General features: G+C 40.7%; 1 protein-coding gene across 23 annotated transcripts in view; it reads left to right on the plus strand.

The window, feature by feature from the left end:
* PDE4DIP (phosphodiesterase 4D interacting protein) overlaps positions 1-26,529 on the plus strand; it is a 353,766-nt gene that overhangs the window by 133,812 nt on the left and 193,425 nt on the right. For 20 of the 23 annotated variants that reach the window (XM_087932026.1, XM_087932027.1, XM_087932030.1 and 17 more), the window contains 2 exons: positions 18,353-18,571; positions 23,174-23,332. In XM_087932026.1, the coding sequence (XP_087788152.1) occupies positions 18,353-18,571; positions 23,174-23,332 (378 nt within the window). The remainder of the gene's footprint in view (positions 1-18,352; positions 18,572-23,173; positions 23,333-26,529) is intronic. The other 3 variants (XM_087932029.1, XM_087932028.1, XM_087932019.1) reach the window with 1 other exon arrangement.

The following is a 26,529-nucleotide window of genomic DNA, read 5'->3' on the forward strand; positions in this document are numbered from 1 at the left end:
ATAATTACCAGGAACTGTATTCACTTGGCATACCACACTAGCCTGATATCTATCAGGTGGTTGTGTTACTCGGGTTGAATGTCTCGGTAATACAGGGCTTACTGGTGGACTCACCTGTGCCTGTTCTTCTATCTCTTCCTGTGCCTGTTCTCCTACTTCCTCCTGTGCTTCCTCTTTAATGGCTATTCATGGTTTACTTATTTCATCTTTAGGGACTACTTTGGTGTCAATAATAACATCATTGCTGGATTCCTGTTCCAGTTTATTCCACCCAACGTGCTCAAGAAATTTTGCACTAGCACTACAATAAACATTAGCTGTGCCTTGATTCTAAACGATCTATGGTTGGCCTCGTAACCTACAAAAACTAATTTCCTAGCTCTATGTTGCCCTTTCAGTCTTACTTGTGAGGGAATATGCACCCATGCTGGAGCTCCAAATGTGTGTAGGTAACTTAAATTTGGTTTTCTGCTATGCCAACAAGTGAATGGCAATTCTCCAGTTGTTGTGTTAACTACATTGTTTAAAACATGGTTACTACACATTATGGCTTCACCCCGCAGTGTTTCAGGCAAACCTGAATCAGATAACATAGTGCGAGCCATGGGTTGTAATGTTTGCCCTCTTCGTTCTACAAACGAGTTATGTTGTGGTCTGTAAGGTGCAGAATGTTTACGCTCGACACCATCCAATTTCAACATAGTTTGGAATCTCTTGTTAATAAACTCAGTCCTGTTATCAGTAACTAAAGTAATTACTTTACTCCTCATTTTTTCTCTCAGCAAATCTTAGCCAATTAAAGAAATGTTGGAATGTTTCTGTTTTGTTTTTCATGAGATAGCAGAAACCGTACTGTGAGTAATGGTCCATTATACTGAAAACATAGCAGGCACCTCCCAAACTGGGTTTTTTTAGAACCAATTATGTCAGCAAAAACAACCTCTAAAGGTTCTTTGGTCTTTTAAACCCATTCAGTCTGTTTGCTGGAATAACCTAGCTTTTCTCTTGGCTACAAGCATTACAGTTTAAATACTTGCTACAGGGTTTTAATTTTACTTCCTCTGACAATTCAACAGTTTGTTTGAGCATTTTGAAATTAATGTGCCCTAGATGTCTATGCAGTAAATGTATACATTCCTCATGTGGCTTAACATTGTTATAAACCGAGTTAACCATCTGCAACTGGTCATCATGTATCACATATAAATCATTCTCTAAAGTAGCAGTAACACTTTTACCCTTTTTCTCTATTATACAGTTATCTCCCCTAAAGGTTACTGATAACAAATTAAATTTCAGTTGAGGTACATATAACATAAGTTAATGCTCATTTACACAAGAACAATATGCGGTACCTTCACCAGATGCTTTCATCTTCCATCCATTTGCCAATGTTACATGTTGCTTACTCATAGACATCTTTACAAACTCTCTCTATCTTTAGTAATGCACTGCGATGCTCCACTATCAACAACCCACAAATCATGGTTTACAGTTGAATTGCTAGACATAGCTAAACTAACATTCTTCTTAGCCTTTTGGTGATTCCCAGTATTCTGTCGTTTTCCCTTTTTACAGAATCTAGCTATATGTCCTCTAGCCCCACAAGAAAAACATTTCCTAACAGTATAGGCAGTTGAAGACAAATCCTCTTCTTTCTTTTTTTTGAAAATTTTATTTGGGTTTTTCACAAAAACAAAATACAAATAAAACATCTTTTTTGAAAATAGCATGGTCCCAGGTTATCACTTCTTCATACAGACACAAAACTCAATTTCATGCTCATTTTTATATTCTATTCCATATCTTATTACCATTTTATATTTTCTACATAGTTTTTCCCCTCTTTTAATTTTCTCAACTTTGTTTTAATTATCTCATCTCAATTCAAATCATTATATTTATACTTTTGTCTGTCCTGTTTCAATTTCACATTATTTTTTCTTATTAAGCAAATTTTTCCCTGTAGTTACCAATTAGAGTATGACACCTTTATATCCTTTAATTTTATCCATTCAAACTCTTATTTAAGCTTCAATGTATACCTTTAAGATTATAGCATTCAATATAATACATAACTTCAAATCGAGTTCTGCTTGGTGCATTCTTAAAATAGAGACTATATTCTTAAAAAGAAAAAATTATTTATATACATGTATATGTATATGTATATATGTAAATAAAACACATTCCATTCCAATTCAATTCTATCATTAATATGCATTAAAATCTTAACATCTTTAACATTTCTTTTCAATTAAATATCATACTTCCTTGGAAACACTTATAAACTTTCCATAGTTAATTCTTTTTTCCCATATTTCTCTCAATCATTTTAATTCATTCATTTATTAACAAACATCCCACTACATTACAGTAAATATTTTATCCATCATCATATTTTATAAAATTATTTCTATTTGTAATATAACAATGCTATCTTATGTACCTTTGCAGAATCCCTTTTGCAATTAAATTTTCACCCATTATCTCTAAGCAAGCTTATGGTTACAATCCTTATATCTTTTCTCTGTTTCTCCATTTCTTGTTTCTGTTTTTTACAACTTCTTTTCCTTGCCTTCTTTCCCCTCTTCTTCTCCCTCCCCTTTTTACCTCCTCGTCTCTACTTCTAACTCTCTCATCTGTAATCCCCTCTTCTGTTGTTTTCTAATATTATACTTATCTTTCAAATTGTTCTTCTTTTGGGTTGTTTTTTCTAGTCTTAAACCTTTCACTCTCTTTGCCCCCTTTTCTTTTTTTCCCCTACTTAAAATTATTTGATCATTAAAGATGGCTTCTTCTTTGTCCCAATCTTCTTGTTCTGCAAGCGTTTCTTGTTGCTTCTCATAGTTCCAGATCTCCATTTCTAAGAATTGAAACACGAAGCCAAAAGAACTTCTCCCTTCTTGTGCATCTTCTTTCCATTTTTTAAGTTTCGTTTTCAGTTCTTCTAAGAGTGATACCATTTTAAAAACTTTTAAACAACCACCCGATTAATTTTAGTCATCTAGATGCAAAAACCCAAAATCACCAAGTAATCCAAGGCTGTTTCTACTTGCTTCTTTTTTCCACTTTCTCTTCCTAGGGTTCTATTATTTTGTTACCAAGTTTCCATTAAAATAAATCTTTGAGGAATCGTGTTAAAATTTCACTGTAAGTTCCTTTTAATTACAGTTCCATTCCTTAATTCCAGGCAGTCTCCTCCATTTTTCCAGATCCTGCCCTTTTATTCTTTTTTTTTTCTCCTTTCCTGCTTTTAAAAACTTTTAAATGTCCAGAAATCTTTATTATCCCTTTGATTTTTATTTTCAGCTTAGATGCCTATTAATGTCAAAGTGGATTTTTTTTCAATTTCTTGCTTAATTCTCTTAGCAATCAGTATAAGGAAGGGAAGAAAAAAAAAACCTAATCCTTTCCCTTCTCTCTCTCCTTCGCAGCTTCAAAATCTTCTTTCGGAACAATGTTGTTAAGTTTAAATTCCAGGGTACCTTATTTGTTGCTTTTGCTGTTTGACCCGGTCAACCAAAATTTTCTCTTCTTATCTTCCTCCTGCGCAGTCTTTTCTGTTCAAGTTCTTCTTTGTGGTGTCCATTTCTGACCACCACTATAACCGCCTTCGGGAAAGGGAGTAATGGCCATCTGGGGAGGAGAGATGCAGCTCTCCTCAACCCTGCAGGCAATCTCCCCCCTCTTCATCACCTCTACGGGGTGGCTTAGCCCCAAAACCAGCCAGCTCGGGGTGCTCCAGTGGCGAGCACAAATCGAAGCCTTGGAGAGACGAGGTTTCGGCCTGTCGCCGAAGAAGCTCAAACCGGAAGTCCCCAAATCCTCTTCTTGTAGTTGTTCCTTTCTTAGTTGGTTCCCATCCAGTCGTCTTCTTGCTTCTTCTAACAACCTTTCAGTTATGTCAGTTAATGTCAGTTTATCTCTGGGCAGGACTTCCAGTGAAGATACATAATCATCATAACTTTCATCCTATGAGGAAAGAATGATGTAAACTTGATGCAGCTCTGAAAATATCAGTTCCTTTTCATGTAGCTCTTGAAAAGTTCTTTTCATGAAGTTCAAATGAGTTAACATATCTCCACCTTTCAGAAGACGTGCTCTAAACAGTTTAAGATGTATGTGTGCACCTACACTGTCACGAACATAAATCCTCTTCAAATTCTCCCAACACCTAGCAACAGACTTTTCTCCACAAATATGGACTAGCTGCTGGTCACTCAGTGTTAGTCCAATTATACAAAGAGCTCAGCTCGTTCATTATTCCGTTTAAAGTCAGCAAGCTACTTGGCATCGTCCTCATTATCTGGATCCCAAGCATTTATATCTGGTGGATTCTGAACTGCATTCCATAACCCTTCTCTATGCAGAAGTAGACTGCACTTCATAGACCAGGAAACATAGTTTGTTCCATCCAACTGGGTTATCAGTGATAGACTTGTTGAAGGGTCTTGTGCCATCTTTACCAGGACAGTAACCCACAATTAAACAGTAAACAGCTGTCTGTATACAGTCCTGTGCATTCACACCAACTCTCAGTTATCTGAGCCTGGTATGGCCTGGGCCCATAACCAGTGTTGAGGTAATTCCCCGTTAGGAGAATGAGCACACACAGGGAGACGTAGTGAGAGTAGTGAAGAATAACACACAACCAGCACACAGATACACTGTATAGTAAAATATAGGTTTTACTTCCAGTAAACGGTTAAGCAAAGTTCAACAAACAGTCCAAGTCATTCACGGTTAAAGCAGTCAGTTTCCAGTCCAGGGATAATCCAATAACAAAGTTGTTAGGTATAACATTGGTCACCTAACTAGTTTGGGTAAGATAATATATATATAAGCTATGATTCTTAGTTTAAAGTGTGTGTTACTTTAAATGCAAAGCATGTATTTTGGGTGTGGTGTAAAACCACCATAAGAGGGAGCAAGAGATACTGATGAGAAGCTGACGATTCCCTGACGCTTTGCTGGCAATTACTGGAGTTGCAGACGGAAAAGAGGAGTTTCTGAGTTTGTTGCATATCTCTCTCTACAGCGAGGAGATAAATTACCGGACTGTTATTTGTAAGTGTACCGACCTCTCATTTTTGACATTGGAATTTGCAACTGGATAATCCCTGGACGGACTGAACTAAGTGTATGATATATGGACTGTTTTGACTATGCTTTAACTCTTGCTGGAATAAAACTATTTTAATTGGCACTGTGTATGGTTTACTGGGTGTAAGCTACACAACACTTATCTCACATATTTTGCCTGCCTGCCTGACTGCCCTGCAGATTCTTGCTAGGGGTATATCCCTTACACTGGTTATGGGCCCAGCTGCACAGTCAGACTAACCAGGATATAACAGGCTTATATAAAGTGAGAGCTAGTGTAGTTACACAATACTGTAAACAGATAGCTGTGTTTAATTATAGTTTAATATCCAGAGAGAGATGGCACAAGTCAATTTTCCAAGTTTGTCTCTAATATCCAAACTGGATGGAACAAACTATGTTTCATGGTCTATGAAATGCAGCCTACTTCTACACAGAGAAGGTTTGTGGAATATAATTCAAAACCCACCAGAGGTAGATGCTTGGGATCCAGAGGATGAAAATGATGCCCAGAAGTTACAAGAATGGAAACTGAAAAATAAACAAGCTCTCTGTATAATAGGACTGACACTCAGTGACCAGCAGCTTGTCCATATTCGTGGAGAAGAAACAGCTGCTAAGTGCTGGGAGAATTTAAAGAAGATTTATGTTCGAGACAGTGTAGGAGCTCATATAAATCTTACACAGAAGCTGTTCAGAACACATCTTCAAAAGAATGGAGACATGTTGACTCATATAAACACTATGAAGAGGATTTTTCAGGAGCTGCATGAAAAAGAGCTTATCTTCACTGAACTGCATCAGGTTTATATAATTTTGTCTTCATTGGATCAGAGTTATGATGATTACGTAACTTCATTGGAAGTGCTGCCAAAGGAAAACCTCACATTAACTGACATTACTGGCAGATTAATTGAAGAAGCTAGGAGAAGGCTTGAAAGGGATCAACTCAGAAGGGAACAACCACAAGAAGATGAATTATCTTCGTCAGCCTACACAATTAGAAAATGTTTTAATTGTGGAAGAAAAGGACATTTGGCCAGATTCTGCAAGAAAGAAAAAAGCCAAAATGCCAGCCAGAATGCTAAAAGGCATCAAAAGGATAAAAAATGCTTAGAGTTAGCCATGTATAGCAACCAAACTGTGAACAATAATAATTTTTGGGTGGTAGATAGTGGAGCATCGCACTGCATAACGAAAGATAAGAAAAGATTTATTAAGATGTCCACGAGTTCACAGCAGATATCATTACCTAATGGTTGGAGACTTAAAGCAAAAGCTGAAGGTACTGCATATTGTCCTTGCATAAAAGAAAATGTAAAAATGTTATATGTACCACAACTTAAGTTTAATTTGTTTTCAGTTAGAGTTTTGATTAAACTAGGTTATGTAGTTACCTTTAGGGGAGAAAACTGCATAATAGAAAAGGAAGGTAAAAAAGTGACTGCAACTTTAAAAGGTGAATTGTATGTGTTAAATGATGATCAATTAGAGGTGGCTAACACAGTGTATTATAACATTAAACCTCATGATGAATGCATACATTTGTTACACAGACGTTTAGGGCATATAAATTTTAAAATGCTCAAGCAAACTGTTGACCTGTCTAAAGGTATAAAACTGAAGCCTTGCAGTAAGTATTTGCACTGCAATGCTTGCAGTCAAGAAAAAAGCAAGGTAATACCAGCAAATAGAGTTAATGGATTTAAGACTAAGGAGCCTCTAGAGGTCGTATTTGCTGATATTATAGGTCCTAAAAAACCAAGTGTGGGAGGTGCTCGTTATATATTAAGTATAATGGATCATTATTCTAGATATGGTTTCTGTTATTTAATGAAGAGTAAAACGGAAACATATCAGAATTTCTTTAATTGGTTGAAGTTTGCAGAGAGGAAAACTAAAAGGAAACTAGTAACTCTTGTAACTGATAATGGTACGGAATTTATAAATAATAAATTCCAAAATAGACTGAAGATGGCAGGTGTAGAACATAAAAAGTCTGCACCATATAGGCCACAACATAATTCCTTTATAGAAAGGCGAGGCCAAACACTGCAGGCAATGGCTCGTACTATGTTGTCAGATTCAGGATTACCTGATAATTTGTGGGGAGAAGCAACAATGTGTGGTAATCATATACTGAATAATGTTGTTAACTCAACAACAGGTGAATTACCATTCACACGGTGGCATGGTTGAAAACCTGACCTAAGCTATATGCACACATTTGGTGCACCAGCATGGGTGCATATTCCTACACAACTGAGACATAAGGGACAGCATAGGGCTAAAAGATTATATTTTGTAGGTTACGAATCAAACCATAGATCTTACAGGTTCTGGGAAGAGGGCACAACTAGAATTTATTGTAGTGCTAGTGCTCAATTCCTGGAACATGTAGGATGGCACAAACTGGAACACGATTCGAATGGGAGTGTAATCATAGAAACCTACAGAGGCCCGAACCACCATACTAGTAAAAATCCAATTAAAGAGAAAGTAAAGGAAGTGAAAATAGAACCAATTAAAGAAGAAATAAGTGAAGAAGAAATAGATGACTAGGAACAGGTGATAGATAAAAGTCCACCTGTGAGTCCTGTTCTACCTAGACGGTCAACACGAGAGAGTAGACCACCTGATAGGTATCAGGCAAGTATGGTGTGCCAGATTAGTAAAATTCCAACCACTGTGGAAGAATTGAAATTGTATCCTGCGAAGGATCAGGAGAACTGGCATACAGCAATGCAAAAGGAACTGAATTCGTTAAAACAGATGGGAGTCTATGAGAATGCTAGATTACCTCCAGGTGAAAAGTCCATTGGCTGTAAATGGATATTTAAATTAAAAACAGGTACAAATGGGACTGTTACCCATAAGGCTAGGTTGGTAGCTCAAGGATTTAATCAAACTGCATGTGATTATGATGAAGTGTTTGCACCAAGTCTAAAAGCAACAACCTTGAGAGCAGCTTTAGTGTGGGCAGCTAAGAAAAACTATATCATAAATCATTTAGATGTAGAAACTGCCTATCTGCATGCGCCATTGCAGCACACTATATACCTAAAGAAACCTGTAGGGATTAAGGATGATAAAACTAATAATGATTGTTGGAAACTTAAAAAGAGTCTCTATGGATTAAAACAATCTGGTTACGAATGGACCCAATATATTGTTAAGGAGTTAAACAATATAGGGTTTAAAGCAGGTTTAGCTGATCCATGTTTATTTAAAAGAGAGAAAAATGGAATAGTGTCATTATTATTGTTGTTTACAGATGATATTGCTTTAATTACAAAAACTAATAATGAAGCAACTGAAATAATATCATTATTAGGTAAGAGGATAAAATTAAAGCAATTAGGAGAGATAAAACAGTATCTCGTATTGACAATAAATAAAACCAATAGTGGCTATAAGATATCTCAAGAGGATAAGATTTATCAATTACTAAAAACATATAAGATGGAACTTTGTAAACCAGCAAAAACTCCAATGAGTCAGGAATTTTGCCCGACTGATGTTCAGAGTTCAAAATTCGATAAGACTATCTATCAGTCGCTAATTGGTAGTCTATCATACATTAGTAATTGGTCAAGGCCAGATATTGCCTATAGCATTAATCAATTGGCTCGTTTCAACTCTGAACCCGCTGAACGACACTGGCAAGCGGCAAAACGTATCTTAAGATATCTTAAAAGGACAATGCACTATGCATTGTATTTGGAGCCAAAAGATGATTTGATTTTAAGTGCATATGCTGATGCAAGTTTTGCAACAGATATAAACACTAGGAAATCGACTTCAGGAATGGCTATACTATTAGGAAAAGCATTAATTGGTTGGAGGTCAATTAGACAGCAACACATAAGTATGTCCACAATGGAGCAGAATTTTCATGTCTATCCTTATTATGTACTGATTTAATTCTGTATAAACAGTTGTTGTTGGATATGGGATTAACTGTTAATGATTCCATTGTTGTGTATGAGGACAATCAAGCAGCCATACAGATGGCTACAAATATTGCTGTAAAAACGAGATCTAAGCATACAGATCTTAGATATCTGAATGTAAGACAATCTGTAAAAGATGGTTTAATAAGACTGGAGTATTGTATGACTGAGCAAAATATTGCTGATCAATTTACAAAAGCCCAAGGTGCAGTGAAACACAAAGAGAGTTGTGATGACTATGGGTTAAAGTTGTAAATAGATATATATATTATTATATTACCCAAAAGGGGAGAATGTTAGGTATAACATTGGTCACCTAACTAGTTTGGGTAAGATAATATATATATAAGCTATGATTCTTAGTTTAAAGTGTGTGTTACTTTAAATGCAAAGCATGTATTTTGGGTGTGGTGTAAAACCACCATAAGAGGGAGCAAGAGATGCTGATGAGAAGCTGACGATTCCCTGACGCTTTGCTGGCAATTACTGGAGTTGCAGACGGAAGAGAGGAGTTTCTGAGTTTGTTGCATATCTCTCTCTACTGCGAGGAGATAAATTACCGGACTGTTATTTGTAAGTGTACCGACCTCTCATTTTTGACATTGGAATTTGCAACTGGATAATCCCTGGACGGACTGAACTAAGTGTATGATATATGGACTGTTTTGACTATGCTTTAACTCTTGCTGGAATAAAACTACTTTAATTGGCACTGTGTATGGTTTACTGGGTGTAAGCTACACAACGCTTATCTCACATATTTTGCCTGCCTGCCTGACTGCCCTGCAGATTCTTGCTAGGGGTATATCCCTAACAAAAGTCCAGTATCATAAACAGTTCAGTAAACAGACTTACATCAAATCCAAGAATAACGATGATCAATAACCGTCAATAGGGAAATGCAGGAACGGCAAAACTCTCAACAACAGGGCAGAACAACCCAGGTTCCTGACTCCATCTTATGGCCGTTTGAGGAACCACACCCAATTACAATTTTAGCATTCCCTTAAAGAGACAGTATTAAAATGTCTATCCTGGTTTATATATTTTCCAACCCAACAGTTAGGTGACTTACATTCCTAACATTCTCCACGAGTTCCTAATATTCTCTCAGGATCTGTCTGGCCCCTGAGGTTTTGTCGGAGGTGGCTGCCAGTTGTTCTGGAGAGCCCTCTGGGAAGGTTCCCTGTGTGGGCAGTGCTTCTATTTGATGGTGAGGAAGAGGTTGGAGTCCCTTTAATATCTTCAGTCTGTGCCTGCCCTCCTGCCACCAGATGGTTGGACCCCACTTGTCTAGCCAGGAGAGTGCCAGTATGACTGCATCTGCCATTTTGGGGGCCACTACGAATTAAATTGTTTCCCAGTGCTCTGTTAACTCTAGCCTCACTGGTTTAGTTAAGTGAGTGACATGGGCTCCTCCCAATAGGGGCCCATCGACCTGTTCGAATTGGATCGGGTGGGCCAGCCTTTTCGCTCTGATACCCAGTTTGAGGACCATGGTTAGGTTGATCAGGCACCTAGTGCAGCCTGAATCTATTAGGGCTTAGAAAGTCGCCTGAATCCGTGTTTTTGGAGCAGTGAGACACATTGGGAAGATGAAAGGGGTAACCGGTCCACTCACCATTGAGTTGTTTTTGTCCTTGTCCTCCACTGTCAGTGACTGGTCATCATTGTATGGGGGTTCCCCCCCATGGGTGGGTAGGGAGGGACCTCTGCAGCCTGAAGGACTTTGTTGGGCATGTTTGTGGCTTGCCTCGGGCCTCGTTCTGCTCATGCTCTGGGTAGTGGTTCTGGCCTTGATTTCAGCCCTGAGGTTGTGCACGCCACTGCCATGTGACCCATCCCCCCCATCAATAGCATTTAATTGGGCTTTGTAGGAGGGCTGATTTTGGGACCGATTGTGGTGCTCTGGTTCCTCATTGGGTGGGTGGTCTATGGTCTGGCTGATCTCTTTCTTTTGTTTCTGGGCCTTTCTCATGTCATTAGCATGTAATGCCCCATCAACTTTTATGGCCACTCGGAACCACTCAGAGAAGTCCCGATAGGCGGTTACTTGGCTAATTTGCTTATCTAGGCTTGTTCTGAAAAAATGAACCAGCATCCGTTCAGGCAAAAGGGGGAGCTTTCCATTGATCCTCCTGAATTCACAGATGTGTTCCTTGATGAGTTGCCCTCCCTGCTTTAGGTAGCTGAGCTCATCTTCCACATATGGGTCCTGCTCTGCCTCCTCAAATCTGGCCTCTAGCAGTCGTAGGAAGTCATTTACATCCTGCAGTTGGGGGGCCCTTTTCTTGTGGAGGGTTGCTAGCCATCCTCTTGCTTCTCCCTCCAACCCTTCATAAATGGCATTAACTGTGGCTCTAAGGGAGGGGTAGAGGTGTCCATAGCATTCTAGGTAGATGTCAGCTGAGTTAAGGAACAGAGCTAGCTGGTCTGGGTCTCTATCAAATTTCCCCCTGAACCGGGGGGGGGGGGTTGTTGATCATGCTCTCCCTCCTCCTGTTGCCTCTGTAAGCCTGCGCTCAAGGTGGCTGGCCTTCTTCCCTGGCTCTAGTTCGCACAGGGGAAGGGGGCTGCCTGCTGTGTGGAGGAGGCACTGACTGCAGCTTCGGACTCCTTTTCCTTCTGGTGGGCGAAGAAGGAGAGCTGTGGTCTTTCCTGCTTCTCTTCACTTCAAAGGGCTCTGTAAAAACTCCCCTCTGTTTTGGGCAGAATGATGGCCATCATCCCAAATGGTGATCCAGTCAAATTCTTCCCCCAGTTGCTCCATGGATCTCCCCAGGGGTTCCATCAGGGACTTTGGGGCCCTGTCCTGTGCTCAGTCTCACATCCAATCCAGTCTTCCCAGTTTGCTCAAGAGCCTTCTCCATTTTGGGGCCTGGGGATGGGGAAACTCAGCCTCAGAGGCTTTAGGAATTTTCTTTTCCCACCAGTACTTATCTGGTTTTCTTTCCTCCACTGGAGCAGGTTTCTCCAGTTCAGAATTCAAGGGGGGCTGACCTCCAGCTTTAATTATGCTATCAGCTTCTGCTTGCTTCTGGCTGGAGGCCAAGTCTGTTTCTCCTCCTGATAGCCCGATTTCTGCATGGCTACCTGAGTTTCTCTCCACGCACTCCAGATATCAGGAGTGATCAGAGATGCCAGGACCCAAGACCCTGATAATTGATTTATTATGAGAGTTGGCTTGCTGTCAGGATTCCAGCAATCATTTTAATTAAATCATGATTCTCGAGCCAACCTTCAAAAGACTTCAAAGGATTCATTAGAGGCGACATATCGGTACTGCCCTGTATAAATAAAGCCAACTCTGGCATATGTAATTTACGGTCACCTGTGACCGTTTCCCCACTCCCCCCTGGGTGTCTCATAAATCAGATTCTCCTATTGAGCACGTTGACAGGCTGAGTGTCATCATTCACGTTCTCCAATTAAATATATTTGCGAGCAAAAACTCTGGTATTTTAATTACAATCTTTTGAAGATATGGTTTGGAACGTACTTTCGCTTTCAACTGCTCTTCCAGATCCCTTCCCCCCCCCCCCTTTTATGGCAACTACTAAAACAGGCATAGGAATGTTTTATGAGTTGACAGCTAATCTAAATCGCAGGGCACAGTTGATTCTTTCTATGGGGAATTTCTCTATTTTTCCATTGTTGAGCAAAAACCATTCTTGCTGCCGTAATAATATGTAATATTAGGTATATCTCTCTTTCATGATTCTTAGTAGGAATAGTTCTGGTTTGTATTCTATTTTTTGTCCAATCACCTCTTCCAACCATGTCTGAATCTTTCGCCAAAATTCCTTTCTTTTTTTTTTACAAGACCACCACAGATTATAATATGTGCCTGGTTCTTGATTTCATTTCCAACAATTTGGTGACGAGTTTCTAAACATTTTGGCCAGCCTTGCTGGGAGGAGATAAAACATCTTATATAAGTTTTCTTTATACAATATGGCCAATGTTATCTTCCTATTTTGTTCCCATAATTCTTGCCATTTTTCCAATTCAATATTATACCTGACATTTTTGGTCCATACCACCATTGTTTCCTTGACCTGTTCTTCCATCTTATAGTCCAATAAAAACTTGTAAATTTTCCTTATCAGCTTGTCGTTCATCCCCAGTAAAATTGCATCTAGTGCCATTGGTTCTCTGTTGATTCCTCATTCTTTCATATCTTTCCAATAGTGTGATTGGGTTTGTAAATACGCCCAACACTGAAATTCTACCTCTTGTTCTTTGAGTTCTTGTCTAGGTTTCAATTCCCCTTTTTCATTTATAATATCCTTGTATATAATATTTTTTCCCTGATTAATAAGAAAACAGCTTTCAATTGCCTGCTAGGCAGCTTCCAGTTTAAGGTCATGCCATTTGGGCTACAGGGAGCCCCTGCAGTATTCATACAATTCATTAATGAGGTGCTACATGAGCACCTCCACAAAGGAGTTTTGGTTTATAAGGACGACATTCTCATCTTTAATGAGACAATGGAGGAACAAATCAGACTAGGATGATGACAGGTCTTGAAAAAACTTATTGATGCTAAACTTTATGCTAAACTGTCAAAGTGCGAGTTCCACAAGACTTCCCTAGACTACCTGGGCTACCAGATGTCCAATGAGGGGATTGAAATGGAAGCAGGAAAAGTTAAAGCGGTACTAGACTGGCAATCCCTTGCACCCGAAAACAGCTTCAGAGCTTCCTAGGGTTTGCTAATTTTTACCGTCAGTTCATTTCTGCCACTTAATTCCTACTGTCATAGATCTGCCACTTACGGAACTATTGAAGACTAGAGGAACAGATCCTAAACCCAAGCCCAGCCAGCCTTTGACCTGGACCTTTACTGCCAATGAGCGTTTGAGGAACTAAAAGGACTGTTCTCCAAGGAGCCAATCCTTCTGACCTTGATTGACCCTTTGTGGTGCAAGCAGATGCCAGCAATGTCGCGGTAGCTGCGGTGCTCCTACAAGAAAACTCTTTGGGCCAACTGCAGCCCTGTGCCTAGGTGTCAAAAAAACTCAAAGACACAGAGCATCGATGGGCCATATGGGAGAAGGAGGCCTTCACTGTCAGATGGGCCCTCGTCTCTTGGACACACTTCTTGGAAGGTAGCAATGTCCCCTTTGAAATCTGGAGTGACCACAAGAACCTCAAGACACTAAAGATCCTAGGAGGCTATCCCCTAAAGAAATCCAGTAGGCGTAATACTTTAAGCAGTTCAACTTTGAACTGAAACATATCCCAGGAGAGAAAAACAGGTTAGCTGACACTTTATCAAGGAAATCCCAGTTAAACAGATGAGGGGAGGAAATAATACATGCTGTCATACTTCCTTCACAACCAGCTGCTCAAGTCACCACCAGGAGCCAAGCGCTGAGTCAAGATGACCAAAAGGGGGATGCGATTACCACAGCACTTAAGTTCACACTCCCTGCGGATCCATGGTTTAAGGACAACGCAAACACGCTAACCCTACAAGATGGATTAGCATGGAAAGGGTCTAAACTGTATGTCCCAATCAGCCTAAGGCTACAGATACTGCAGCACAGTCATGACTCTCAGCTGGCTAGTCACTTTGGAGTTTTAAAAACCCTCCACTTAGCAAGGAAGTAATTTTGGTGGCCAAAAATGAAAACAGATGTGGAAGACTATGTAAAAAGCTGTTCCACCTGTACAGCCTAGAACAGGGGTGGGCAAACTATGGCCGGCGGGCCACATCCGGCCCGTTGGTCATTTTAATATGGCCCGCCTCTGAAAAAAAATTGGGGCTGGCCAAAAGAGACCCCGCGCCGCGCGCCATAAAATCGCACACACAACACGGAGCTGGGCAGCCACTTCCCTGGTGGTGGGGCCAAGGTCGCCGCCCAGGGAACATCCACTGCTTTCCCTCTGCCCGGGCTCCACTCAGGTGTCCGGCTGGGGCTGTCAGGAGTTGCTACCGCAGGCGCAGCTCCGCGCGGCTCCAGTCCTGCGTTGCCTTGGGAAGGGAAAGGCAAAACCAGGAGCCGCTGAGCCTGAGCCTCTGGTGCCACTGCTGCCGTTGCAAAGTGCCACTGCAGCTCTTCCTTTTTGCCTTTCCCTTCCCAAGGCAACGCGGGACTGGAGCCACGTGGAGCTGCACCGGTGATAGCAACTCCTGACTCAGGGGGCCTCCGAGGGGAGGGGAAGGAGGAGAAGAGGGAGGGGAAGGGGGGGGCAATTCCCAAAAAATCTTGTGCAGACCCGGCCCGTCTGTCAAATTTTAAAAGTCAATGTGGCCCCCGAGCCAAAAAGTTTGCCCACCCCTGGCCTAGAAAATGAGGCCAGGAAAACTGCTTGATCTACTACAACCAGTAGCCGAACCTAAATGACCATAGGAAATGATAGCTATGGACTTCATAGTTGAGCTTCCAGAGAGTGAGGAAAACTCCATCATTTGGACAGTAGTAGATCTATTCTCTAAGCAAGATCATTTCACTGCTTGCCCAGGATTATCCTCAGCTAAAAAACTGGCAAGAATGTTCATCAAGCAAATTTAGAGACTGCATGGAGTGCCTCGCTGGGTCATTTCCAACCGGGCAGTCCAATTTATAGCAAAGTTCTGGAGGGAGTTCATACAATCCATAGGATCCTCTCAAGGATTGAGCTCTGCTTTTCATCTGAGCACAAACAAGGCTACAGAACGAACAAATGCTATGGTAGAGCAGTACCAGAGATGTGGCATCAACTATCAAGACAATTGGGTGGATCTGCTACTGTTCACGAAAGTGGCATACATCAACACAGTCCCATGCACGGGACTGATTCCTTTCCAAATCGGGATGGATTTTGTGCATATGCCTGAGTTGCCTAGAGAGCCTCCATCCTCAATGACCCTTACCGAATGGATGGACTCACTAAAGCAGGGGTTTGAGAATACCAAACACACCCTCACCTTCGAGAGATACAAATGTCAGGCACAGATCACTTCAGTCCCCTTTTAAAGTGGGAGACTGGGTTTACCTGCCCACTAAATAAGGTTAAGGTTACCCACCAAAAAGCTAGGTCCAAAATTCTTAGGGCCGTTCCCTATTGTGAAAGTAATAAATACAGTAACGGTGCAGCTAAGCCTTCCCTGCTTATTAGGAAAATACATCCTGTGTTTCATAGCAGCTTGTTAGAGCTAGCCACTAGCTCCCAAATAAAACCAAGGGATCAACCTGCTCCTGAGCCAATTGTGGTGCAAGGGGAAACCCATTATGAAGTGAAGAAAATATTGGATTTTAGATTGCATAGGGATCGTTTACAGTATCTAATACATTGGAAGGGGTACCCTTTGTCTGAAGACCCTTGGGTGAAAAACTGGAATGTGAATAGGTTGGTGGATGAGTTTCATGAGAAATTCCCTGATAAGCCAAAGCCCCCCCCCGCCCCCCCGGGGGGGAGGGAGAGTGGTGGTTAGATTGTTAACCCCTAACCTCCTGTTACTCGTCTCATTTCAGGACATTCTCATCGCTTGAGGGGAGGTAGCCTGTCAGCCGTGGATCCATCTTGAGACAGACTAAACAGGGCTGCCACAGCAGGGGATGGGAGAGCTGTGGGAAAGGGAACGTAGTGAAGGGAGTATAGCCATAACAACATATTTTCACATGAGATCATGGATGAGGTGCTGGCACCTGGAGGGGAGAGACCGAGTTTGGTGGCAGCAGAGAATGCAGAGAATCATGATGTGCATGTCATTGAACAGGGCAGGGTGTGAGTTTAGTGTGGATGGGGGGAAACGTGGGATCCTTCAGATTCGGGTTTTCTCCAGATGTGCCAGGATGACTTTTCTAATAGATTCTGCTTTGATGGACTTTGTCTTGGAGTTCTGAATTGTCTTGAGAGTTTCCTTGGAAGGCTGACATTTGGTTTTCTTCTTTTATTTCTTCCATCTTTTTTTCCATTTCTTCTGTTTTATATTCCATTTTCTGAATTCTTTGTTCATTCTTTGGAACCCTTTGTTGAAAATTTTGTAGCTGGGAATTTATGTTAAGGACCTGTTCATTTATCTTGTCTATTTTTTTCCTTACATCTTGTATTGATTACTTTTTATCTCACTTTTTATCTCATCATGATTCTTTCTTATATCTTCTTTTTGTGAGGCAATTGCTTCCAGAATCATCTGTAATGTTGTCTGCATTTCATTTTGAAAATTGTTAGATTTTTCTTGCTGAAACATTAAATCTAACTATCTTTGGTGTATAGGACTAGGAGCCCCAGAGGAAGCTGCTGAAGAGGAGGGCTTTTTATCAATTTTAGTGAGATTTGAGGCACTCATTTTTATTTCCCCCAAGCAGATGTTCAGTTCTTCAGCTAATAACTAGTAATATGTTGATGTTGTCCAATATTGCCAAAATTATTCAAATTATCAAAAAGCGGTTTAAATTGCCGAACTTTTAAATAACAGTTTAAATCTTACAGCTTTTAAATATACAGTTTATACTCTTTCCTTTGTCTATAGGCTTTATAATCTAACGTTCCAATAATCCAGTATTTGAATCTACCAAAGGAAAGTAAGGATTTTAATCCACCTCTCTCAATCAGAGTTTGCAGTTCAACTGATGTTTGTAATCCAAACTCTGAGACATGTATAACCTGCTTGTCTTCTCCAATCAATAAATCCAAGTCAATTGATGTTTGTAATCCACAATAGCCCATTGGCTTTAACTAGTCCAAACAATAAATCCTACCAAATAATAAACAGTGAAATGCCTTATTCTCTCTATTTACCAGCTGTGTCTTATTCAGCTGATAAATTCTCAGCTTCAAGGTCACCAGTAGTTATTTATGTCTGGGCATAAAGCCACATCTTCTGCTTACATGTAAGACATTCAACAATTTTCTCTTCTTTGTCACAAGGTACGACTCTCCCTTGATTAATTCTTCAGGAATCCTTAACACATGTTTATTGAAGCATCCCTCTGATTATGTGAGCAAAATTTGTGTGCTTGGCAACCAGCATAAATGTATGATAGTTGCAGCATCCCACATTCACTTGGGGACTTCTGATAAGCAGTCAGTGGGAGTAATTTGCTTAATGACTACAGCAGCAAAAGTAAAAATAATGTATGACTCACTTAATGATCACAATGCTTTGCAACTTAATGATTGCATTACTTAGCAACAGATGTTCCAATCCCAATTATCATCATAAGTCAATGAATACAATCATCTCTGATGTCCTATGATATAACTCAAAATGCATAAAACTTATGATCATGTCTGCATTTTAATGACCAGTGATTGCCTAAACTGCCTCTGTTCTGTTTCCTATTTTTGAATCTTTTTAGAACTTAGAGGGCTGTTCTTCATTACAACAGAAACAAAAGATAGCATTTCTTGATGTACAGAATGCTCTTTTCTTCACTCAGTTGGAAATGCAGCAATTGAAATATGCCACGCAGCAAAAGGATCGGCAGTTGGCTGAAGCTAAAAGGACCAACCACTTTCTAGAGACAGCATTGCAAGAAGAACAGCTACAAAAAGAAGCAGCTTGGAGACATAATAAGGTATGATTTTTGACCAATTAACTTTAGCAATAAACAGGGAAAGAAGAAGGATAAAGCAGGAGAATTCATTAGGTTTGTCAGTATTGATTGTGGAAGTGCTTTAAAAGCTTTAGGAGCCCTAATATGACAGTGGTCCACCCACCCATTCTGGGATTGTGGGAAATCCTTCTAGGCCGCTAAATATTGAAAGTTTCCCCTATGCTTATGGGAATCCAGAATCTCGGATTTCAAAATGCTGTTCCCCTTCTATCATTAATGGCTCAGGGAGTGGTGGAAGCTTAGATCTTGTGCTTCTGCCAGGGCTTTCCTCACCACCAGCCATATATTTCACAGTTGGGATACCCACTCCTTTAACAAAGAAACGGGGGGTGGGAGGGTCATTGAGGGGTAATTCAGGCATTGGATGAACTTCTGTCTTGTGGCCATGCTAAAAAGAGTAAATCCCATGCTACTATGCACATAATTATTATACGCCATTTCAGCAAAAGGCAGTAAATCAGTCCAGTTATCTTGTTGATAGATTAGATTAGATTAGATTAGGTTAACAGAGGTTGAAGGGAACAATGGGCCATGAGAAAATTTTGGTGGTCCACAGAGAAATGTCACCCCCAGAGCACCCCCCCCCAAAGCAATTAATCCAGGCTGCACAGCCACCCACATGGCCCGCGGGAACCCTCCCCGCCCATTCACTCCTTACCTGGCAAATTTGCTTTTTCCTGACCATCAGCTGTTCTGCTGTGTCGGGAGATTTAGATTAGCTAGAAAGCAGGAAATCATTGGATTTCTTGCTTTATAGATAGTCTTTAGATCTTCCTTAAGACTGAAGCTTCTATTATTCAGTGCAGACTCACTGCAAGCAAATTTTATGTGACAGACTCAGGTAGCCAATGGCAGATAGATAAATCTCTGAATGATTCTGTGAGCAAACCAATCTGCCTGCCTGCTTTGCCTGATTTTGGGTAAAAGTTGTTCTTTTTTAATAAAAAATTCAATATTTATATACATGGTGTGTTGTGAGTTAATTTTGTGAGTTTGCTTACTAGCAAATTTTATGAGTTTGCTTGCCAGCAAATTTTATGTGACAGACTCAAGTAGTCGATGGCAGATAGATAGATCTCCGAATGAATCTGTGAGCAACTCAATCTGCCTGCCTGCTTTGCCTGATTTGGGGTAAAAGTTGATTTTTTAAATAAAAAAATCAATATTTACATCAATATTTATAAGCCATGCCCACCCAGTCACATGACCACCAAATTAGGCCACACCCACAGAACCGGTTGTTAAGAAATTTGAATCCCACCCCTGCCTCTGTGTGTTTGTGTGTGTGCGAGAGAGACAGAGACAGAGAGAGAGAGAGAAATTAGATCAGATCTCTCTCTCTCTCTCTCTCCCACCAAAGTCAGCAAGCCACTGTCATTCAAAATTCATATTAGTGGTCCCCGGGATTTAAAATTATGAGTTTGGTGGTCCCTGAGCTCCAAAAGGCTGGTGACCCCTGATCTAGTCCAATCCCTCACCCAAGCAGACTCTACACCATTTTTGACAGATGGCAGTCTAGTCTGTTTTTGAAAGCTTCCAGTAATGAAGCTCACACAACTTCCAAAGGCAAACTGTTCCACTGGTTGATTGCTCTCACTGTGAGAAAATTTCTCCTTATTTCCAGGTTGAATCTCTCCTTGATCAGTTCACTAGACTAGCCATGCCCAATTCCTGCAACTGTTCATCATATGTTTTAGCCTCCTCTTGGTTGCTCTTCTTTGCACTCTTTTTAGAGTTTCAACATCTTTTTTATAGTGTGGTGACCAAAACAACAGGCAGTACTCTAGGTGTGGTCTAATGCTTTGTAGAGTGGTAATAGTACCTCACTTAATCTTGATTGTATTAATGCAACTTAGGATTTCATTGGCTTTTTTGGCTGCCACCGCACACTGTTGGCTCATATTTAATTGGTTGTCCACTAAGACTCCAAGATCTCTCTCACTGTTAGTGCTATTAAGTTTGGTTTGCAGCCAGTCTATATTTGTACTTTTGGTTTTTCTTGCTTAAATGTAAGACTTTAGTTTTCTCTACATTGAATTTCATTTTGTTAGATAGGACCCAGTGTTCAAGTCTGTCAAGATCCATCTAGATCTTGAGCCTATCATCTAGGGCAGTGTTGGCAAACCTTTTTGGCACTGCGTACCAAAATGAAAGTGTGCGCAAGCCCATGTGCCGGAAACCAGAAGAGCACCCAGTTTCCAGCGCGCACCCCATCCACCTGGTCTCCATGTGTGAGGAGCTGCACTCTCCTCCAGCCCTTCTGGGGCAGTGTGAGAACCATCACCGCCCCCTCCCCCCAGCAGTGACAGGAGCCAGCCAGGTACTCCAGACTGCAGATGAACCCCACTTTGCAAAGCACAGTTCAGGCATCCCTCATACCATGTAGTTCCTGGCTCAGCGGTAGTGGCGGCTGGTGGGCCCCTGGTTCAGCTGGCTGGCTCAGCGCGGCTCGGTTCTTTCCCCAGTGCCGAATGGCCCGCCTTTCCACCAGTAGTGCGTGAGGTGGGTGGCAAGGGGTAGCTTGGTTTCCCAGGGTTGTCAGGTGGCTCAGATCAACCCAGCCTCCTTTGCCCATTTCAGCTCAGTCCAGGGTGCAGGAGGAAGCATAAGGAGCTTGGGGGTGGGTGAAGGGATGTGCGCTAATTAACCCATGAGGCACCGACAGCGCACCTTGGAGCAGTGGCACCCAGAGCTACGTGCTCTGCAGCCAGCCGGGGGCAAGGGGCGGTGGTGGTTCTTGTGCTGCCCCTTCCGGCTGGGATGCTAGAGGAAGAGGAGCCATTGTCAGGGAGGCAAGCTGCCCCAGGAGGATTGGCCAGTCACTCCTGCCCCTTGCCCTGCTGCTGCCACCGCTGCTGCTCTTCTGTAGTGCCCGAGCCAACCAGATACTTCGGGCCGTGGATGCTCATCAGTGCCATAGGTTGGAGGGCTGGGGCTGTGCAAGAAGCCTGCTTGGGCAGGGAGGGATGGACGCCCTGGCCCGCCCCTCCAGGCCAACAGCTCTATTCCCTTAGAAAGCGACCGCTGGGATCCCCTCTCCATGTCTTTGGGCACGCATGCCATCTCCTGTTGTTCTAGGTTCCAGCTCATGCATGCCCTTCGGCCAGCCTGTCTTTGCATTTGCATGCGTGCCAGACACTGAAAGACTAGATGGCTGCCATGCATGCGCATGCTGGAAATCAAAAGATCATCTTCCCAGCACATGAAAGACCAGCTGGCCGACACACCAGAACCTGGAAGAGCAACGGGCGATGGCTCCATGTGCCCAGAGAGATGGCTTTGCATGCCACTTGTAGGGTGTTAGCTATTCCTACCAGCTTAGTATCATCCACAAATTTGGTAAGTTCCCCTTTTGCTCCCTCATCTAAGTCATTTATAAAGATGTTGAAGAGTACTGGGCCTAAGACGGAACCTTGCGGTACCCCACTGGTTACTTCCCTCCATTACCGAAGTACCATTAAGGACTACTCATTGAGTACAGTTTGTCAGCAAGTTACAAACTCATCTGATGGTGATGCTACCTGTCTCACCATCCATCTGATGGTGATGCTATCTATTCTACTTTTTTTCTAGCTTACCAAGAAGTTGGTTGTGGTCTACTTTGTTGAATGTCTTGCTGAAGTCTATTACAGTATGTCTACAGTATTTCACCGGTCTACTAATGTAGTCACTATGTTGAAGAATGAAATAAGATTGGTTTTGGCATGATTTGTTTTTAAAAACCCGTGTTGACTTCTAGTTATTACTTTACTTGTTTCTAGATGTTGGCAGACCTGGTTTTTTTTATCATTATTATTATATTTTCCAGTATCTTCTCAGGTATTGATGCCAGGTTGATTAGTCTGTAGTTTCCTGGGTCTGTTTTTTTTCCTCCTTTTTTGAAGATGGGAACCACGTCAGCTCTTTTCCAGAGAACTACTGGTGCTCCAGGATTTTTGAAAGATGTGGTACAATGGTTCTGAGATAACATCTGCCAGCTTCTTTAGAACTCTGGGATGTAATTCATCAGGTCTCAGTGATTTGTATTCATCAAGATCAGATAGGTGTTCTCTTACCATTGTTTGTTTAACTTTTATTTCTAGTCACTACCTTAAACCAGTGAGAAATTTCATCTTCAGGAGATGGCAAGGCAGTCTACATTTATGAAAACATTATCACATCAAACTGTGTTTCACTGTTTTCTTGCTCAGGTCATTTATTCAGTTATAACTTAGCCATGTTTAAATTATTGGTTGAAACTAATATTATCCAATGGGTTAGGGGCATTTCTGACTCTAAAGGATGGTTTTAATTTATCCTGAAAAAAGGCCACTGTGTATGATGTGTACAAGTTTTTTGAATTCCCTTTCTCGGGAATTAATTCCTCTTATGACTAGAATAAGAAACAGGCAAATAGTATGATTTCCTGTTTCTCCCTTATTTTGATTTAAATATTTCTGTCTTATCTTGGGTTCTAATTAAATATATCATCCCCTAACCAAACTCAATTTTTCTGTTATTTGACACATGAAGGGCTTTCTTTTCCTAATTCGCTTCAAAGCTAGCAGGATTTGTTTCTTTCAGGAATTCTTTGCTACTCTTCAGCACTTAAAAACAAATCTACAGAACAAGAGCATGCAATGTTGTACTTTAGAAAAGGGAACATCTTTGAGGATGCACAGACAAGACCAGAAAATTAAGGATTTGACATACAGTTTAGCCTGCAAAGAATGGCTTCTACAGGTAAGAAAAAGACAGGGATGGGCTTTTAAAGCCATTCTAGGAGCTTAGAGTGGCAGAAGAAAAGAGGCCAAAAAGCTTTAATAATTAAAAACTATAATCAATAAATGCCCTAGAGCGTATTTTGTGGATTTGCTATTCTCCTGAAGAATATCTTCCCTAAATCACTTTTAAAGCTGCTATTTTATTTTATTTTTTTGCTATAAGAGAAGAACTTTCCAGGTTTTGGTCTGGCTTCGAGTTTGGGGTCTGGGTCTGTGTTCTTGATGTGTGTCAGCTTGTTTGGTTTTGGGGTCTGGGGGTGCAACGACCCAGACCCCAAACTTGAAGCCAGACCAAAACCCAGAATGCCACATCACAGCCACCCTCTCAGGATATCACATCAGAAAACTCAGGAAATTACACCACAAGAACTCAAGAAGTTGAAACACAGCAAATGACCCAGGAAATCACAGCACAAGACCAAGGATACCACAGCAATAAAATTCACAAGGTCATCACACAACCCATTACCCTAGCCGTCACAACACAGGAAGCTAATGGAAAATAGATAAAAAAACAAACGACCCAGGAGATTACAACGCAGGACCCAGGATACCACAACAAAAGAACTTGCAAGGCCATCACACAACCCATTACCCAAGCTGTTAAAACACAGGAGGCTAATGGAAAAAAGATCACTACAAAACAAACGACCCAGGAGATTACAGCACAAGATCCAGGATATCTCCACAACAAAACTCACACAGCCCATTATACCAACATCAACTCCATCAACCAATCAAGAGGCAGCAGCGCAGCCAACCAGCCCAGCACACCAGCCCCCCCACCAGTATTTATAGAAAGATGGCAGCTCCGATCGCACAGTGCTTACACTGGCACGAAGCAGAAAGCACCAGCCTGAGGATGGCGAGTGGGACCTCACCAAAACGTCACCAAGATACTCTTAATCTTACATGGGAAAAGACCTGAATACACCTAGACCTACATACCTGTACCCATGAAAATCTACAAAAACAAATATATACATACATACATACATACATACATACATACATACATACATACGGTATTCAGCTTTGTTCGGGTATTTTCCATGTCATTATAGTTGTGCTTTTAAAGTTGTAGCAACGTTTCGGCAGAATCTCATCTGCCATCATCAAGCTTCTGTATTGTGTTTGTCTGTGAGTCAGACTTTTACAGTTGTTTCAGTTTTAAATTTGGGGCCAGCCTCCTGCTGTGCCAGAATGGTTTTTTCTTCATCTTGATTGGTTGGGAGTCTTGGTCTGTGTTTATTGGTTTTGGAGTTTGCTGTGTTCTGCTTGATTGGTATTTCTAATATCTTCTCTCTGTTTTGTGGCTTTTTTTGTCTTGGTTGGCTGGCAACATTGTGTTCCTGTATTGGAGGCTTTTAGTGCAGCTTGGCTCCGAGTAAATGGATGGCTATCATTTGTTAGGAAGCTAGGTTTCATCCAGGTGCCTGGTTGGGGTGTGTTTGAGCTGGAGGTATCAGGGGGGATCTGTTTGTGCCCAGGTGTTTGCCTGGCTTGTGGTGTGGAGATTTTGTTTGTTTGTGAGTGCAGGCTTCCAAATAATTGACAGTCTGGTGGAATCGTCTCTTCTATTCATGCTTTCAGGTCTTTTTTCAATCTCTATGGCTTCTCTGATAATTCTATGGTGGGGTTTTCTATAGTGGCTAGGGTTTTGGTGCCATTGAAGTTGATGCTATGACCTGTGGCTTTCAGGTGTTGGACTAGTGAGGAAGTGTGTTCCAGCTTTTTTACTGCATTTTTGTGTTCATCCAGTCGGGTACTTATTCTTCTATTGGTCTGTCCAATGTATGTGGCCGGGCATGATGCACAGGGGACTTCATATATGCCTTGGTTTTCCAGGTCAATTTTATCTTTGGGGTTTCTAAGGATGGCTGCTATTTAGAAAAATAGCTTCCTAACAAATGATGGCAGATAAGATTCTGCCGAAACGTTGCTACAACTTTAAAAGCACAACTATAATGATGTGGGAAAATACATGTATGGTATTCAGCTTTGTTCGGGTATTTACACACACACACACACACACACACACACACATATGTATATGTGTATGTATGTATGTATGTATGTATATACACACACACACACACACACACACACAATAGTTTGGCCTCTGTATCAGGTACTGGAATATGATAAACAGCAATATTTATCATAAAAGAGAATTTAGCTTCAGTTCAGCCACAGATTGGCAAGTAACATGATGAAAAGCATTATCAAGACAATATATTTTATTGTTTACTTTATTAAAACAATCATTCGGCTTGTATAAAGTTTGTACTCTTTCTCATACAGTTTTAAGAATTTTTGAAGAGATCAAGTATATGCACTGATAAGTATCTAGTAAACATTGTTTGATCGGACTTTAAAAAAAACTTGTAGTTATCAAAATTATAGTGATCAAGTAAGCTTACCTTAGAGAATGGTACTTCTTTCAAGAGAATAAAAAATTCACATTTTGAAGGCATTCCTTAATAACGTACATTAGGAGCAGTGCTTTTTATCTTATTTACAAATTATAATTAGAGATAGGAGTAATGTGCTAATATCTAATTACTCTGTTAGGGTTGTTAACCTGAAATGGAAGTTTGAAGTACTCTAAAAATGGGGAAATGGGAAGAACTGAATTTTCCATTGTATTTTGACAAGTATAGCCAAACATATAAAATTATTTGTTTCATTAAGAAATGTGTATGTATCTTTTTAAAATGGAGATTTCCTAATTATCCACAGAAATATGTAAAACTAGCAAAACATTTCAGTCACTTACAAATTGAAACTGTTAACAGTAAAAATAGTCGCTGTTTGTTTTACTTTACTTTTATTTTATGGAAAATATATTAGGTCCTGAAAAGACTATACGAAAAACAGTAGATACCCCTGATATCAGTAGATACACACACACACAATTTTATTTTATTTTATAACATATAAAATTCCATTTTCAGTTAAACAGTGTGTTGTCTGGGTACAAATAATTTTAGGAAATAATAATCAAAATGTTTACAACAGTATTCATTACATTGGTTTTAGTTCTATAATAATAACAATAATTATCATAACAAACCTCCCTTATAATCATTAGTCCTTTTCTTTTATTGACATGTTTCTAACTTGTGTTTGTATTAGCTAACCATTGATAAAATA

Source organism: Pseudonaja textilis, chromosome 3, assembly GCF_049901715.1.
Source record: "Pseudonaja textilis isolate UNSWEBS1 chromosome 3, rPseTex1.2, whole genome shotgun sequence".
NCBI classification, from domain to species: domain Eukaryota; kingdom Metazoa; phylum Chordata; class Lepidosauria; order Squamata; family Elapidae; genus Pseudonaja; species Pseudonaja textilis.